This window comes from Lutra lutra, chromosome 16, assembly GCF_902655055.1.
Source record: "Lutra lutra chromosome 16, mLutLut1.2, whole genome shotgun sequence".
In the NCBI taxonomy this organism is placed as follows: domain Eukaryota; kingdom Metazoa; phylum Chordata; class Mammalia; order Carnivora; family Mustelidae; genus Lutra; species Lutra lutra.
Window position 1 is genome coordinate 60529480 of NC_062293.1, and position 16665 is coordinate 60546144.

Sequence of the window (16665 nt, forward strand, 5' to 3'; positions counted from 1 at the left end):
TTCCTCCTCCTCTTCCTCCTCATTGTCGTGGACACTGCCGTCCTTTCCCCTGGGCTGGCAGGGATGGGGACGTTCTGAGGGAGGAGATGCAAAGCCCCACATAGGTAGGGGGGCCTGGTCAAACATCCCTCCATTCACGTCTGACCCTGAGGAAGTCCTGTGATCAAAGATTAGGCATTTGGGGTGCAAAGCCGGACACCAATTTTTCGGTTCCTGCTGACTCTGCGCTCCCGTGTCGGGCCAGACACTTCAGCCTTGGAAATCTGTGCTGTCATCCAAATGCGAGTAAAAATAGCTCCTCCTTGGACGGCAGGGCAGGAAGCACACTTGGCCCGGGTCAGGGCTGGGCCAGCGCGGACTGTCCTCTGATGGCCGGACACAGAAGGGAGCGGCCCGGCCAAGCTGAGACTGTTTCCCTTCAGTGAGTCCCTCCCACACCCAGCTTAGTTTTCCCGAGAATAAGGGCGCTCGCCTTCCCTCTCCTGTGTCCTTGGGGAAAGGTGGGAATCGAAGCCCCCAAGTGCCATCCACACGCCTGTCCCCAACAGGCCACAGCTCATCCTCCACGTGGGGAAGGCAGGGACAGGAAGAGCCGTGGTCAGACAATGAAACAGCAAAGCAGAACATCCCAGCCCACCGCTCAGAGTCCCACTCGTTTCCAGAAGCTTGTGTCTCACACACCTGTGAGCTGGGTGTCCGACCGTGGGCCCTGGCCCCTCGGTGCCAGGAGTCTCCTCCCACACGCTCAAATACGTTCTGGGCTCCCTTAGCTCATTCTGGAGGCCCCAGCTGTAAATGCCTCAACGCGGGGGCCTTCGCTGTCATTTTCTTTGATTATTGTTTCTTCGGTTCATGGACGCCCTGTCTCTCCCCACACGCTAGATCTGAGGAGTGGGTGCAGGGGCCCTGGTCCCCTAACTGAGGGCCACTGGGGCCCACCTAACCTCGCCCGGCCTCAGTTTCCTCATTTACTCCTAGGCTGCCCTGAGGGTCCAGCGAGGTCGTCACAGAAGGGCTCGGCAAGCATCCAGCACCTGCGGAGCGCAGCTCCCCCATCCCTCCATCCCCCCCCCCCCACCCCCGCTGCGGGGAGGGAGGTTCCTGAGCCCCAAGCCTGGGAGATTCCTGAGCCCCAGGCCTGGGTGACCAGCTCTGTCGCGGCCCAGGGCCGTGCTACGCGGAAGGGCTGGGGAGCCAACGGAGACCGCCGGAGAGGGGGTGCGCTGCACGGCCCGGGACAGAGCTATGGGGTGGGGGGGGTGAAGCTCGCAGCGAGGAAGCCTGGGGTGTGGGGGGGGGGCGCGGCCTGGCCCCGGGGTCGCGCGAAAGAGGGAGAGGCTTTCCAAAGGGCGAGTTTTGGAGCTTGTGCGGATGCAGGGGTTGGGGGAAGCCTCGACCTGAGCGGGGTTGGACTGGAGGAGGGCGGGGGGGGGGGTATCCTGCTCTGGCCCCTCCTCCAGGTCTCCCAGGTCCAGAGTGCGGGGGCACGTTTGGGGAACACACGGCAAGGGATGGAGACGGACACACCCACGCGGGAGCGGGCAGCCGCGAGCGCTCGGGGCAGACACCCCCGCGCGGCCGCTGGACCGCGGAGACAAAGGGGCGGCCCCCCGCTGCGGCCCCCTCCCGCGGGAACCCGACGGCCAGCCAATCGGAGGGCAGCAGCCCCGCCGCGAGCGCGGGGTCCAATCGGATCCCGGGCGCGGCCGCGCTGCGCGGACGCAGCCAGTCAGCGGCGAGGACGGGCCGGGGGCGGACCCGCGCGGAGATTCAAACCGGCGGGGTGGGCGCGGAGCGGCCCGCGGGGCGTGCGGGGGGCGCGGGGGGTTGTCGGGTGAGTGCGGCCCGGGGCTCGGCGGCGCTTCCGTTCCCACGGGACCGGACGGGGCGTGGGGCTCCGGGCTGGACGGGCGCGCATGCGGGGCCGTCGGGGGCTGCGAGACGCAGACCGGAGAGTGGGGGGGAGGTTGCGCGGCTGGAGTGCCCCGGGCCCCCGCGAGTTCGCCAAAGGGCGTCGGACGCGGCCCCGGCGCAGGGAGGTCGGCGAGGGCCGATCCTGCCTCCCTGCTTGCGGCAGAGAGCCGAAAGGAGGCTGGATGGAAGACGGGTGCTGTGGACACTGGCGGGCAGGGACCGCAGGACAGGCGGACCTGCCTGTCCATCCTCCGCCCTCCTCTGCGCCTCTGACCTCTCTTCCAAGACACACCCTCCTTCCCGCACCCACAGCTGCCAGGGGCCTCCACACCCAGTTTCGGCTGCCTTGTGCCCGTGGGGCCCGGGGAGGGTAAGGGGGCTGCCGTGCTGACCTGCCTTTTGACCTCCTCCCAGGATCTGGTGGGCTGAACAGTCTCTTGGCCAGGCAGATGGCTTCCAAGTGGCCGGGCGTGGGGACCTCAGTGCGCCGGACACGGCTCCAGGACCAGGAACAGCTGGAGGAGGAGGACGGGCCACGGCCTGTGGCCGGCCATCCGGAGACCTCAGGCGGGGCCCTGGGCTCCCTGTGCAGACACTTCCAGAGAAGGCTGCCTCTGAGAGCCGTCAGCCTCAACCTCGGGGCAGGGCCCTCCTGGAAACGCCTGGGAAGCCCCGGGCCAGGGCAGCAGGGCCTCCAGGCTGCGGCTCGCTCTGCTAAGAGCGCCCTGGGTGCCGTGTCCCAGGTAAGGCCGGCGGCGTTACCTGTCCCTTAGCTCAGGCTTCTGTGGCGCCAGACAGCTGCTTCCCAGGGCCCCTCTGAGGAGGCAGAGCCAATGAGGACAGGTGCGCAGTCCAGAGGAACCAAGCCTCACAATGGCAAGAGGCCAGAGCTGCGTTGTGGTGGGGTGACACGCAAGGGCGTAATGGGGGACACCAAACACAGGAAGCTTCTGGAGGTGACCACAGAACCACCCAGGAGAGGGGCAGCGGGAGGGGGCCGTAAGGCAAGCAACATAGTGTAAGTCCCTTTCCAGAGCTGGGGGGAAGCCTGGGTGTGGCCCGAGGGTGGAGAGCAAGGATGGGAAGGGCACCCAAAAATGAGGGAAGGTGTCACCCAGGAGGGACAGAAGCCGTGAGGATGGACCCACCCACAAGGAGAGAATGGGGCCGGGCGTCTCCTTGGGGTCTGATTGGGGACCCGAAATCCCCAGACCTTCCACTGAGAGGTCCTGAGCCAAGCGTCAGTCTGGTCTGTAGGAGCCCCAGCACGGATTTGTCCCCCGGGGCTCGGAGACACGAAATGAGACGGTCAGCCCTCGGCCACACCACCTGCCATACGGAACGCGGGTCTCATTCTGACCTCCGCCCTCTGGCTCTGCTAGGGCAGATGTTCTGGGGGGAGAGGAGCCGGGAGGGTCTGAGAGACCCTGGAGCTCAGACTTGCTGCTGTGGGCAGTGAGGAGCCCCAGACGGCTTCCGAGCCCTTGGGTGTCCTGTCAGCTGGTCCAGAGAGGACTGCACCTGCGTGCAGCGTGAAGCACTGGGTGAGACCAGGGGCCGGTCTGGGGTGGGGGGTGGCAGGCCCGGTCTCTGGGCTTTGTTGGGAGAGTCAGGGGCATTACGGGTCCCCGAAGGGACTTGGGTGAATGCGTACTCACTCCCCGTGGCTGCGGCGGATTGGACCATTTCCCAGGGGCTCGTCCACGCCCCTCCCCCAGGCCCCTGAGCTGCCGATGTCTGCGCCCACTGGCAGGCCGTGGGGCGGGAGGTCCCATCGCGGCTCTCAGGAGAGTGCCCCTTGGCGATGGCCACGCTCACCTCTCCCTGCACCCGCCACAGAGAATCCAGGAGTCCTGCCACAGTGGCACCAAGTGGCTGGTGGAAACCCAGGTGACAGCCAGGAGGAGGAGGAGGGGGGCACAGAAGGGCCCCCGACTGTCCGGAGCTGCCCCTGCCTACGCGGCCCTGGACCCATGGGAGAGGGACAGTCCCCGGCTCTCCGCCCGTGGGGGCCCACGCACCTACCCTCTGCGGCGGTCCAGGAGGGAGGCTGCCCTCCGCAGCCCCTACTCCTCCACAGAGCCCCTCTGCTCCCCCAGGTAAGAGGGGCAGTGCTGGGGCCCCCCAACGCGAGCTGGGCCCCCTCCTGTGGCTGCCAGGGGCACCCGGAACTGCCAGCAGCCGCGTTCCGCACCGACACCCCCTGCCAGCCGGGGGCCTCGGGAGGTCCTCCAGGGCCTCAGTTTCCCTATCCATCAAAGACATGAGCCTGCGATGAGCCCGAAGCAAGTCTAGACAGCAGCTGGAGGCCGAGGCTCCGTTTCCATGGGGGCAACAGCAGGGCTGACCTGTCTGCGAGGTCACCTGCCCTTGACCTGGGCCTCGAGCCTCTGTTCTCTGCCAGGTGCTCCAAGCTGCGCCTGTGTCACTCCTGGGTGGGGGAGGGGGTAGGGGGAGGGTCTGGGACAAGGTGTTCCCAGCCCCCTGGACATCGCCCCAGTCCAGGGCAGCTTGGGAGGGGCTCGTTTCAGGTTCCCACGGGTCACCGGAGTGGCTTTTCCCTCTTTCAGTGAGTCTGACAGTGACCTAGAGCCTGTGGGAGCAGGACTTCAGCATCTCCAGCAGCTGTCCCAAGAGCTAGATGAGGCCATTGTGGCAGAAGAGAGGTGAGCCGGCATTTCTGGGGGACCTCTCTGCCCTTGGTTCTGTCCTGCTGTGTGACCCTGGCCTACCCCTGTCCCTCGATGGACATCCCTCTGCTCATCTCTAACGTGAGGGGAACAAAACACATAGGGCCCTGGTGCCATGTATGTCCATCACCTGGAACCCCCCCAGGCCAGGAAAGACCCGCCCTTCCTCCAACATTCCCCATGGCTGCCCTCTCCTGCCTGCCTGTGGAATTGGGAAGAGCTCTGTGGCCACGGTGGCATTTCTGGCCTGTCTGCTCAGGGCCCTGGAGGCAAGCCTTGGGTCTGCAGCTGCCCCAGCTTGGGGCCAGTCCCCATTCATACAATGGCCATGATGGGCTCCTGGGTGGGGCCCAGCCAGCTCCGGTATGTGGCAGGAGGTCCCCTCCGAGCCCGCAGCCCCATCAGCCTCTGTCCCTCCCGCCCTCCCATCTCTAGTGGCAACATGACGGACATGACCGTTTCTCTCATCCGTGACTGAGGACGTGCCTGCAGACAATGCCTTCCTCCCAGACATCTTCCCTGGGCTCTCCTCCTCTTCCTCCTCATGCACAAACAAGTGCACGAACAGAGCCTTTTCTGGAAAAACCCACAGAGCTGATGGGCCCAGCAGAGCCGGGAGTGTGTGAGGCGTCCCGCCTGCCTGGAGCCAGAGCTGCTGACCTCACTGACCCCATCATTAGCCGAGCATACCGGCCACCTTCCAGCTCCTGGTTCTGGGGGGATGACCATGGCGCCCCCACTTCCCTGCTCTGAGCACAGAGGGGGCACAAAGGGAACTGTGTATTGTGGGAAGCAAGCCACATCTGACCACCGCGCCCTCACACGAGGATCCGTGTGTCCCCCCCGAGCTCCGAGGACGGCCCTGGGGCCACTGCTAACAAGGACCCAGGTGGAGGCTGCTGGGGGGGGGGTCCTGCTCCTGCCCTGGCCACATCTGGTTCTGTCCTTGACCGCCCACCCCAGCCCGAGAATCACGTGAGGAGAGGCTGGGGTGGTTCACTCACCTCCCCTTTTGGGCTTGGAAACTCACCCCACACTTTGTGGCAGCATCTACAATGGGAAACCCGGGTAGCAGAGGTCCTGGGGGGCCCTGAGCTGTGCGCCCAGGAGGCAGACCTTTGAGAAATCAGCCCCTGGACTGACCAGTTCCAGGGACACTGGCTCCTGTCCCCGGGCCAACCCCTCCCCCGAGCCCCAAGCCCCTGGGCCCACAGATCCCTATTTATCCCCAGCACAGGGTACCATGAGTGTGCGGGGAGGGGTAGCACTGGTCAGTGGCCATTTCTGCTGTCGGCAAATTATTTAAGAAATCTGCTTTGTCATTTTACTCAAAAAAAAAAACTACCAGTTGACTTCTCTGGAGATAACGATGCTTTTTCATAATAAAGACTCTGCCTCTGTGATATCTGTTCTCTGTGTCGCACACACAGACATGCACACCCCACTCGAGGCAGCAGGGCTGGGCTCCCCTCATCCTCCCTAGCCAAGCCGCCAGCCCCCAGCTCGGGGGGGGGGGGGGGGGGGGGGGGGGGGGGCGGGGAACAAGGAACAGAAAACATCCCTCAGCTTTCCTCAGAACCAAGAACACGTTAAAGGCAAATCAGGTTTTTATTTCAGTGACAACATTCGAGAGTTAAAAACCAGCTCACATCAAAATCAAGACTAGTTTGTAAAAATCGTTGAACTCCATAGTGCTAGGCGTGGGTCTGGTTAGAAATCTGGTATTTTACATGTTCTCTAACGGATTTTGTACAAGGCAGCCATGAGGAGTGGGAGAAACCGTTTTCAGCACAACCATCCCGCACAGGTAACACTGACTCACACACTGAGGAACAGCCAGGCCACAGACAAGGTCAGACAGGCCGCCCCGGCCGAGTAAACAAATAGAAACGGACAGTGGGGTCCCAGGGTGGGGGGGCCCCGCGAGCGGGCTGCTCCTGTCCTGCCCCTCCTTGGTGTCACCTGCCACTCTTTGTCCCAGCGAGGGTGAGGTCAGACTCCGAGTTCCCTCCTGGCCCCAAGAGCAGGACCAGGCCAGGCCTCACTGCTGCTCAGGGACCTGATCCTAGCTGTGATTTTTACAAAAGTTACCCCAAGCCTAGAAGGAAGGAGGGAGAGAGGGGTGGTTTCTTTTGGCGGAGCGGAAGAGAATAGGTTTCCAGAGCACGTGGCACCCAAACCCGGGGAATTGGCGGACATTGGTTATTTAAGGCGGGGTCAAGCCGCGAGGCTCCTCGGAGGTCCGGGCGCCCCTCCCGGGCGGGGCAGGCACCAAAGCTGGGCCGGGGGGCTTCCGAGCAGAACCAGCGCCGTCTCGGCACCTGCTGCCACCAGCTCCGGTGTCTGACTTTAAAAATGGGCGCCGCACTCTGCCTGCAGGCCACGTCGGGGGCGCAGACTCGGCTCTCAGGTGGTAGAACGAGCCTCTCCCTGCTTCGGGGAGCCCACGCCCCGGCCACCCCCGGAATGCGGGGTCCACACCTGCTCTGCCCCGCCCCGCGCCCAGACAGGAGACCATTCACCCGGACACAGGAAGAGTTGGCTTCTTGAAACACGTGTTTTGTGGAGCCTCAGGGAGGAGTCGCGCGAACTTCCGAAGAAAACCCATGATGCCCAAGAGCGGCCCGGCCGGGCGCACTGCGCGCCCCCGGCAGGGAGAGGGCGGAGGAGGGCGGCAGGCAGCGCTGCGGCAAGGACAGCCCCCGGGTCGGGAAGAACAAACATGCCACAGGAGAGACGAGGAGCTTTGGTCAGGCGGGAAGAGGGGATCCCGGCTCCCCGGGAGCGGGCGCACCGGGAACTGGAAGGGTTCTCTGGAAAGCAGCCACACCGGGGTCGCGGAACGGCTCCGGGGAGAGGCAGGGCCCCCCTCCCGACAACAGCACCACGGGGTGCTTTGTTTCTCTCCGACTGGAGCGGACGGACACGACAGAACAGGCCGCTAGTCCATGGGGCGCGTGTGGGCTGGAGTCGCGGGGAAAGCCGGGGAGGGGGGGGGGGGTCCTCCCGCGCAGAACCCCACTGCGCCTGCGCCCGGCTTCAGCGTTGCAGACGCGAGTCCTCCGAGCTCAGGACAGGATGGGGGTGGCCTCCTGCCCCGTCCCCCACCCCAGCTCCAGACCAGCCCTCGGAGCCCCGCTCACTGGATGCAGGTTCCCTGCGGGGTCCTGGCGCGGTCTCTGTCTCCATCTCTCTGGCTTCCAGCCCGGGGGTCGCAGGGCAGAGAAGGCCGAGCTCCCCCGAACGACTGTATCACCCACATCAGTAGTTCCGCGAAGGGGACGCGCGCAGCGCGGCGTCACGTGTTCTGGAAACGGTGGAAGCGGCTGTGCGCGCGCGCTGCAGCCTCGCGGAGCGCCCCGATGAATGTGGACGGAGAAGTGGCCCCCGCGGACCACCGGGCGGCAGGGCCAGAGCGGGAGCTGCCCGCAGGTGGGGCGGGCGGGGGAGGACACCCTGCAGGTGGGGCGCGCGCGTCTGCCGCGCTGGAAGAGAATCGTGTCCAGGAGCGCGCGGGATGGGGGCTGGGAGCCCGGCCCCCTCCGGTCCCAGCGGGAGGCCTGCTTTGCCCCGCAATTCACAGGGTGGTGCCAGCTCTCCCCGCCAGCAGCCGCTGTCAGGGAGAACGCCAGCCACGTGGGAGCTGTAAGAGGTAGACGCCGAGTGGAAGCGACACGGGGCCCACGTGGGTGCCTGCTGCGGACACAGACGTCTAGGCTCCGGGGCAGCCCGGCAGGGGCGCAGCCCTGTCTGGAGGAGCTGAGCCAGCTCTGGGGCGGCCAGAGGGGGCCCTGAAGCAGGCCACGGCCGCCCACGGGGACAGCAGCTGGGGTGCAGAAGACCCAGGCCCCCTGCAGGGGCTCCCAGTAGGATGCCTTGGGCAGGCTCTGAGGGGCCCCCCACTCTGGGAGCCAAGCCCTGCCAACCTCAGAGGATGAGCCAGGAGGGTGAGGGCACCAAACCCAGCAGAGTGGCAGGCGGAAGCAGAGAATACAACAGTTTGAGCCAAAATCACATGAACCCCCAGAATGCCTGGGTCTCAGCTCTGTGCCCTCCAGGAGCCAAGAGTGAGAATCAGTCTGAGCAGAGGTGGGGAGGGCGAGTCAGATCAGTGCCCTTGGAGCGATGTCCCTGTTCCTAGGACACATGGTTTGGGCAGCAGTGGAAAGCAAGCTACCCCATGGAGCAGGGAGCCCTTCCCAGTTTCCCATCCCCATCCCCCTCCCAGGGGCTTCCTGTGAACTGGTGGGGTGCTCGGTGCCCACAAGGGGCCCCCAGAGCCCCCCTCAGGCTGCGTGCAAGGGGCACACCAGGCTTTGTGTAGCTCCAAGTGCAAGACAGCCCAGGAATCAGAAACCCGCACCAGTCTCAGCAGAGAGACCCACCCAATCCCATATGGAAGGCAGGCCTAGAGAGGGCGAGCAGTGGGCTCCAGGTCTCACAGCCAGCCAGCTGGGCCAGAGCTCATGGCTGCAGCCTCACGGGGGAGGGCGCCAGGCGGGGCCCTGGGAAGAGGAATGACTGTCCTCATGGGCCACAGGAGAATGGTAACAATACCGAGGACAAGACGGGGACAATGGACAGCCGCAGGAGGACAGACCGTCAGCACCAGACCCCGACCCCCCAAGGCCCTGGACAGACATTGCAAACACAGGAGGACCCAGGGGATATCCTCTCACTCCCAGAAAGTGGCCACTTGGCCCCAGGAAAGCCAGGAGGCCCAAGACGGTGACCCGGGATGCGACAAGAAGGATGGCGCCAGTGCTGCTCACCCCTCCAGCAGGCAGCCAGAAAACCATGCCTGCCAGGGGCCACTGGCCCCCAGTCTGGGGGCTTCTCCCCTCCCTGCCCGGCACCTCCAAAGCCTTGGGAACCCAGCAGGATGGTCAACTCCGTCCAACCCTCCTGCTCCAGGCAGGCCCACTCCCCAGGATCACACCCACACCAGCCCTGACCTGGGCTTGCAGTCACGGGCACGGCACAGGGAGGCAGCCGCGGCTGCACACAGACCCTGGGATCTCCCCCTCGTGGCCCGGGGAGCCCCCCCCCCCGGCCATGGCAGGGTCCCTCCCCGCTCTGGTTGGACACTGCTGGACAGACACGGGAAGGAAAAAGCAGGGAAAGGCCCATTTCGGGGAGCAGCAGCCCCTCCCAGCCCGCGGGCAGCCGGCAGGGCCCCCCTGCTCTGCACACAGCCCGGCCCTCAGGGCACTGACTCGAACTTGGGGGGCCCGCGTGCCCAGCTGAGCGCGGCCAGGGGCCGCTCGTGGTCCTTGTCAGACTCGGGCTGGCTCTGCGCCCGCTCAGGCTTGGGGTTGGCGGGTGGGTCGGGCTGCTGCACGGACATGGTGCGGCGCAGGTGGTTCCGCTTGCGCAGGAACTCGGGCTGGGCGTGCAGGCCAAAGCTGCCCTTGCGCAGGACCATTCTTGAGTTGTTCTTCTTGGGGCGCGAGCGGTGGCCGGCCTCCAGCACCGCCAGGTGCGCGGCATAGCCCTCGCTCAGAAACTGCAGGGGCGGGCGGTGGGACAAGCATCAGGTGGGAGGGGCCCCGTGCTGCCACCGCCAGTGTCACCCCGCACCACCCTAGCACGGTCTCCAGCTTCGCCTTGGAGCCTGGTGGGAACAGGGAGCTCACCAACGCGCACAGCTCCCGGCCCGGTCTCTGAGCCCTTCCATCTGCACCCATGGGGCGCACCAGAGCTCCGGATTCTTGATCGGGGTCGGGGGGAGGCCCCCATCCTTGTCGCTTGCCACTGAATCCTCCAAATGCAAGTTTGTCCCATCACCCAGCCCCTACCCCACTGAACTCCATCAGGTCTTGGCCCCCGCAGTGCCCACCCCCGCACTGGGTCCTCAGACCCCAGCTCCCCAGAAAGTGGGCTGCAGACAGCAGCAGCTGCAGGACCAAGCAGAAGAATCTCAGCCCACTGGGACTCCAGAGTCCGAATCTGCATGGGGAAAGCCCCCAGGACGGGTGTGTGCATCAGAGCCGGAGAAGCCCGCCTCGGTTCCCCCCCTGGGCGGGACACCGTCTCTGACCCGGGTCCCACCCTGGGGGCGCCGTCTCTGGCCCACATTTGCTGGTCGCTGTCACACCCCACGTCCCAGGGGATCATCACCTTCCCTTCAATCCCCTCCTCCTCCAACCTGCTCTCAGTCCCTGGGAGGGCAGCACCTGCCTGCTGACCCGCGCCAGAAAGAGGCTGTGAGCCAGGCCCTGCCCCGCCCCCGAAGCTGGGGCTCCTGCTGTCACCCCCGACCTCTGCCGCCATTGCTTCTCAGACCCCAGGCCTTTCCTGAACAAGTCCTTCACATTCCCGAAAACCAACCCCGCCCCCGTTTTAGCTGTTCTTCCCTAGGGGGCCACCACCCCGTGCTCCTTGTCAGGCATTAGGCCTCTACGTTCCCTCTACCCCGCTGGGCTGGATGAGGGGACACCTGAGTCCACCCCCTGCGCCCCACACGGAGCCTGGTCCCGGGCACGTACCCACTAACGCGGGCGGAACGAATGAAGGGCTACGGACCAGAGAGAAGCATCAGCCGCCTACGTCGCCCCCCGCTCCCCCCGCGCTCCCGCAGGCCCCGCCCAACCCCACACCCTCCCGCAGGCCCCCGCCCAGCAGCCCACCCGCTCCCGCAGGCCCCGCCCAGCCGCCCCGCCCAGCCGCCCCACCTGGCACTGGGTCTGGTACTTCTTGGCTGGCCGGCCCACGATGAAGATCTGGGAGGGCGGCAGTCCCAGCACGCTGTAGACTGAGATGTCCTTGGTGGAGCCGTAGGCCGCGCTGATTCTGATGAAACACTGAAACACAGGCCCGGCCGCTTCACCCCGCGCCAGGGCGAGCCCCTGCAGGAGCCGCCCGTTCCGCCCCGCCCTGCACCAGGCCAGCTGCAGGGGAAGTCGGGACCCCAGCACCTGCGGACCCCACTGGACGGGGCGTCAGGGGACGCGGGGCCAGGACTGGAGGCTCGTGCTGTCTGGCCCCAACCCACAACCTGTGCCGACCACAGGAGCCCGGACTGCAGTGTCCACCGGCTCTGGGTCTGGCCACCCCCGGAGACGCCCACCCTCACACTGCTCCCTTTGAGTCCCCACTCTGATCCCACCATCGCTGGGGACAGCCCAGCGACCGCCTGGGCCTCCACCCTGCCTTCTTCAAGGACAGTGGCCTCCGGCACTGAACTCAGAATGGCCTCTCTGGGCTCTGAAGGTCCCATCCCCACACCGCGACCACTCCTTTCCTCCCAGTCACTCACAGCTTCAGCCCTCACGGGCCTGGGCCCCTCCTCCTCCCTCACACCGTCCCAGGAACTGCTCCAGGGTCCACCTTCCCGCTTCTAGGGGCTAGGGGACCACACGGCTCTAGTGCCACAGCCTCCTCCTGCCCCCCCCCCCAGAAAAACTCTGCCCAAGTCCCACCTCCCACCCTGGCCACCACCAGCCCTGGGGAGGACTGTGCCCCAGCTGTGCCCCAGCTGTGAGCAGGTGAGCGGCTTCCTCCGTAGGGAGGGGCGCCCCGCCCAGCCAATAGGGAGTGCACCTGCACTTGCCAATAGGGAGTGCACCCCCACCCAACCACCCCTGGGACCTGACCCTTCCCCTGCCAGAGTCCCCAACGGTCCCTGCCATTCTCTCCAGCCCCACAGCCACCCCCTGGATTCGGGTCAGCCTCACCCTTGTTGGCCTCCCCACCTCTCATTTGTCTGACCGTGCAGGGAACTTTCTGCAATGCTTCGGTCACTGCCGCTGCCCGGCTTTCGACCCTTCCATGGCTCACCATTCCCCTCAGCAGAGTTTATGGCCGGCCTGGTTTGCAAGGTTTTCAAGGCTTCTGATGACCTTCAGGCCTCTGATGACCTCCAGGCCTCTGGTCCTGCTTGACCTGGGCCTGACCCTGTACACACAAACCTCTGAGAACATCTCAGGCTCCTGTCTACCTCAGTGCCTTTGCACAGGCTGTTTCTTCGGTAAACTCACACTCTCGCTTCAGGACTCAGCTCAAAATGTGCCGCCTCCTAGAAGCCCTCTCTGCCCTCCCCAGGCAAAGCCACGTCTGTCCTCCTTGCCAAGAGGCCTGTGCTCATGGTGGACCACGAGGCTGTCAGTTTACCTTTCTTCCTCTGGATCAGGGACTGGCAGGCTTGGTTGTGAAAGCCCAGACAATAAGTGTCGTAGGCTCTGCACACTTGTGCCCAGCGTGAGCACCGTGTAAGCAAGGAACACAGCTGCGCTTAACTACAACAGTGTTTACGGGCACCAAAATCTGCATTTCCCGTCCTCATCACACCATGAGCCATGATTCTCCTTTGGATTTTCCCCTAACCAACGAAAACTACAGAAACTACATTCTTAGGTCCAGGTCCACAGACAAAGGCTGTGGGTACCCTGAGCCCTGGGCCGCTCTCCATCAGGGTCTCTCCGAGTACAGAACGGGCCCCGTGTGCTGTGTCTGATGCAGGAGGGGGAGGCAGAGCGTGCTCCTGTCTAAGGAGCTCCCTGGGGACGTTGTGCTGGGGCCTGAGTCCCACCACGAGGACCGCCCTGGCTCACAGTGCCGGAAGGAGAGCAGAGCTCGGTGGCCCGAAGCAGGACCCGGACGGAGCAGAGCGGCCACTGAGGTGTCCACTGAATGAGTAACCAGGCACAGAGACAAGAGTTCAGGCTTGGGGGCAGGAGATAAAGGTGGAAACGTGGGACTCTGGGATTGTGGGCGAGTCACCGAGCCTCAGGGAGCCTGGCCGTCCTCATGGGCCCCCACGGACAGCACCTACCGCACCGAGTTGTGCCAGCTCACGGCGAGGTTCATGGATGCGCTCTGCACCCAGGCGTGGGCTGTAGGCAGAGGGCAGAGGGGAGGAGCACACGGCAGCGTCCGGGGTCCCATCTCGCCCCTGCCCGGCCGCGGGGACTCACCTCCTGCACGAGGTTACGCAGGAAGATGGCCTTCTGCCGCAGGGGGTCGTGCACAAGCCCATCAGAGAAGAAGATCATGCCCTGGGGAAAGTTGTGCTGAGACAGCCAGGAAACCACCCGCTGCTTCTGCATGTCCGGCCGGCCCGTGATGTACAGAATCAGATAGCCCAGGTCCTGCCAGTGCCTGCGGGGGCACGGCACACAGGTCCAGCCCCGGAGCCTGCAGCTGCCACACGCTCCCCACCCACCTCTGCCCGGGCCAGACCCCACAGCCTGCAGCCCCTACACAGCCACCTGTGGCCCCCAGCCCTCCCAGCCTCCCCACCCTCTCCCCTGCAGCCCCAAGCCCCCAGCCCCCACTCTCCCACCTGCAGCCACCAGCCCCCCCAGCCCACACCCCCTACCTGCAGCCCCCAGCCCCCCCAACCCCACCCTCCCACCCACCTGTGGCCCCCAGCCCCCACCCACTCTCCCACCTGCTGTCCCACCTCCAACCTGCAGCCTCCCTTCAGCCCCCTGCAGAACCCAGCCCCCCCAGCCCCCACCCCCACCACACAGCCCTCCTGAGGAGACCCCAGGAGAACCAGGGGGAAGGATTCCAAAGTCACAGGGAGTTGAGCCCAGGAGTACTAGACATCTCCCAGATGGCCCACAGGCACCACATGCCCACGATCAAACTGACCCCCACCGCTGCCCCCTCTGCTCCTGTCCCCTTCTCCCAGGGGCCTCTGATGGCACTCACATTTCCTAACAGAGACAAGCCAGCTCTGCCTGCCCTGCTGTCCCCGCTGTCCCCATGTCCCCCCTTCCTGTCCCTGAGCGCCTCATCTTCCAGCAGGATCTGACCCACCCTCCCCCTCAGCTGGGTTCTCTGCCCTCGCTCACAGCACCCCAACTCCAGCCCAACCTGGGCAGTCCCCCAGGACCCCGGTGTCCATCTGTATGGTGGGGGCATGAGTGGACACTGCCCCAGAGGGCTGTCCTTTGGCCAATAGGGACCAGTCCCAGACACGCCTAGAGAGGCGTGCGGGCGTGGTGTGTGCCACAGGGCAGCTTCCTAGCTATTCTTAATGAGGCTTCACACACCTACCCCCACTGCTCCGTTGGCTCCCCGTGTCGTGTCTGAAGGTCTCCCTCCTCTGCGCACCTGGGACCCCCAGCGTTCTGCCCCAAAGCGTCCATCCCCCCCAGCCACACACGGGGCAGCGCTGAGGCCCATAAGCCTTGTGCTCTGTGGCTGACCTGTCTCCTTGGCAGCCTCTGGGGCTTCCTCTCCTCCTCTCCTCCACATACCCCTGCCTTTCAGGGCCCCCTCCTCCAGGAAGCCTTCCCAGCTTCCCAAGCAGCACCAGCCCAGCAGGAGAGTGTCCACTGTTGACTTCGCTTGCAGCCGTGCATTTGCTGGGCTCGAGAGGTAGCCCCCAGGGAGCCACATGTCCCACATGCGTACCTGCACGTGGTCCCTGCACCTTGAGTCCGGGTGGACCCTGCCACTACGTACAATCCACAGACCACAGTGGGAAGGTCACCGTGACTCCCAAGGCTGGGTCATAAGAAGGCTTGTATTTTCCCCCTTGGTGCTGAGGAGACCAGCCACGGGGGGGCAACCACGTGGACAGAGAGCAAGCGAGCCCCGCCAAGGAACAGGAGCTCACATGAGTACAAAAGCCACGTGGGACCCCAGCCCAGGGGACCGCAGATGAGCCCCAGCCCAGACAGCCACCTGGCTGTGAGTCGCGGGGACCTGTGACAACACCCCGGCAGAGCCTGGGCAGCCCACAGAACCGCGAGAAGTGGAAAGGCGAATGGTTATTTTTGGCTAGTAAACGCAGAGCCCTTTCTCGCAGCCAGACATGCTCCAAATACTCAGATCGCGTCTGGACCATCCTGACCGGGGTCGGAAGCCTGGAGGCCAGGCCTGACCCGCTGCAGGGATGGGCGGACACGGCGAGGGAGCGGGGAGCTGGGGTCGCGAGCGGCAGGGCGTTTCCAGGGGACCCCAAGTCCCTGAGACCAGGACTTCCTGGCCCAGAGAGCACACGGCCATCTCCCCGGGCTGCAGGCCTCCGCCCCGATGGCAGGACACCCCCCTTGTGGGGAAGGAGCACTCACCGGACGACATCCACTGCGCCTGGCCGGACCTTGGGGTCACTGCCCATGATGGACACGCTGGCGGCGAAGGACCCGTCGATGCTGAACACCACGCACTCCATGCCCCGGGGCAGCACCGTGAGGTAGCTCGTCGCGAAGGTCTGGTCGCCCCTACAAGGCACCTGCCTGCGGTCAGCCGTGCGTCCGAGTCAGCTGTTAGCCTGAGGCCCGAGGTCAGCCTGCAGCTGGGGTCAGAGCTCAGTCTGGGGCCGGGGTCGGAAGGAAGCTGGCTGGCGGCCCCGTCCGTCCTCCTCTCTCCCCACGGACGGGCACGGGCCTGTGGGAGGGCGCCCCGAGGCCTCCACCTCCAGACAGCCCAGCTGGCAGGGCCGTGCGGCGTCTCACCTGACAACCATCTTCACTGGGTAGACGCCAACCCCCAGGCGCCGGGGCCGCGGCACACTGTACGTGATCCGGCCGCTGCCGTTGGTGATCTCAGTGTCCAGGTGCACCCAGCGGCCCGAGGACGGCTCCGCCATCACTAGGATGTCCACCTGCCCACGGCGGAGGGTGGGGACTCCCTGAAGGCCGGGGTGGGGAGGGCCCAGGGCCCGGCCTGGGAGCTCTCCACCCGCTGCCCTCTCCGCGTAGTGCCCCACCCGCCTCTCAGACCCACTGGGGTCCCGCCTTTCCCTGTCTCCCCTCTGAGACCTTCTCCCAGCTCCCACCTCCCCCTACAGGCAGTCAGCACCCCCCCCACCAGCCCCCGCCCCTCCTGCCACATTCAGCCCACGAGGGGCAGCGTGGACCCCATACCTTCTCTCCGGTCAGGGCCACCATGTCAAGGGGCCCGTACATGAAGCGCCCCACCAGGACCTGGGGGCCGTCTTCGGCCGCAATCACGTCGTTGGCCCGGTGGTTCGCAGTCACGTTCTGGAAGAACAGAGCAGGCTCAGCCAGGGCTGGCTTCTTCCTGACACTGTCCCTGGGACGGCCAGGGTGATGTGTCCCTGCTGCACCATGCCTTCCCGGGAGATCTTCTGAGCCGGGGTCCA

At 65.4% G+C, this 16665-nt stretch overlaps 2 protein-coding genes across 11 annotated transcripts in view; one reads left to right on the top strand and one right to left on the bottom strand.

The window, feature by feature from the left end:
* Positions 1 to 1807: 1807 nt before the first annotated feature.
* On the top strand, positions 1808 to 6007 carry PIMREG (PICALM interacting mitotic regulator). Of its 3 annotated transcripts, XM_047709093.1 has the most exons (5): positions 1808 to 1834; positions 2329 to 2657; positions 3754 to 4013; positions 4485 to 4580; positions 4864 to 5030. In XM_047709093.1, the coding sequence occupies exons 2-5, from the start codon at positions 2364 to 2366 to the stop codon at positions 4934 to 4936; spliced, it is 723 nt and encodes a 240-aa protein (XP_047565049.1). In that variant the 5' UTR covers positions 1808 to 1834; positions 2329 to 2363; the 3' UTR covers positions 4937 to 5030. The 3 variants fall into 3 exon arrangements, with proteins under 3 accessions (XP_047565049.1, XP_047565051.1, XP_047565050.1); XM_047709095.1 differs by lacking the exons at positions 1808 to 1834; positions 4864 to 5030 and adding an exon at positions 5197 to 6007 and having other exon boundaries at positions 1995 to 2657; XM_047709094.1 differs by lacking the exons at positions 1808 to 1834; positions 4864 to 5030 and adding an exon at positions 5040 to 6007 and having other exon boundaries at positions 1997 to 2657.
* A 182-nt stretch (positions 6008 to 6189) lies between these two features.
* The window catches only part of PITPNM3 (PITPNM family member 3), a 62494-nt gene continuing 52018 nt past the window's right edge, over positions 6190 to 16665 (bottom strand). For 6 of the 8 annotated variants that reach the window (XM_047707550.1, XM_047707553.1, XM_047707556.1 and 3 more), the window contains exons 15-20: positions 16427 to 16543; positions 16016 to 16164; positions 15632 to 15796; positions 13520 to 13703; positions 11279 to 11407; positions 6190 to 10110 (exon numbers count right to left, since the gene is read on the bottom strand). In XM_047707550.1, the coding sequence (XP_047563506.1) occupies positions 9808 to 10110; positions 11279 to 11407; positions 13520 to 13703; positions 15632 to 15796; positions 16016 to 16164; positions 16427 to 16543 (1047 nt within the window). In that variant the 3' untranslated portion in view covers positions 6190 to 9807. Of the gene's footprint in view, positions 10111 to 11278; positions 11408 to 13519; positions 13704 to 15631; positions 15797 to 16015; positions 16165 to 16426; positions 16544 to 16665 lie in introns of those variants that run through there. The other 2 variants (XM_047707551.1, XM_047707557.1) reach the window with 2 other exon arrangements.

Excerpts from the sequence above, each read along its gene's own strand:
- PIMREG (XM_047709093.1), top strand. The coding sequence starts at position 2,364 with ATGGCTTCCAAGTGGCCGGGCGTGGGGACCTCAGTGCGCCGGACACGG. Across the intron at positions 2,658-3,753 it reads CCCTGGGTGCCGTGTCCCAG|AGAATCCAGGAGTCCTGCCA; the intron begins GTAAGGCCGGCG and ends CACCCGCCACAG. Across the intron at positions 4,581-4,863 it reads GCCATTGTGGCAGAAGAGAG|GGCCCTGGAGGCAAGCCTTG; the intron begins GTGAGCCGGCAT and ends CTGTCTGCTCAG.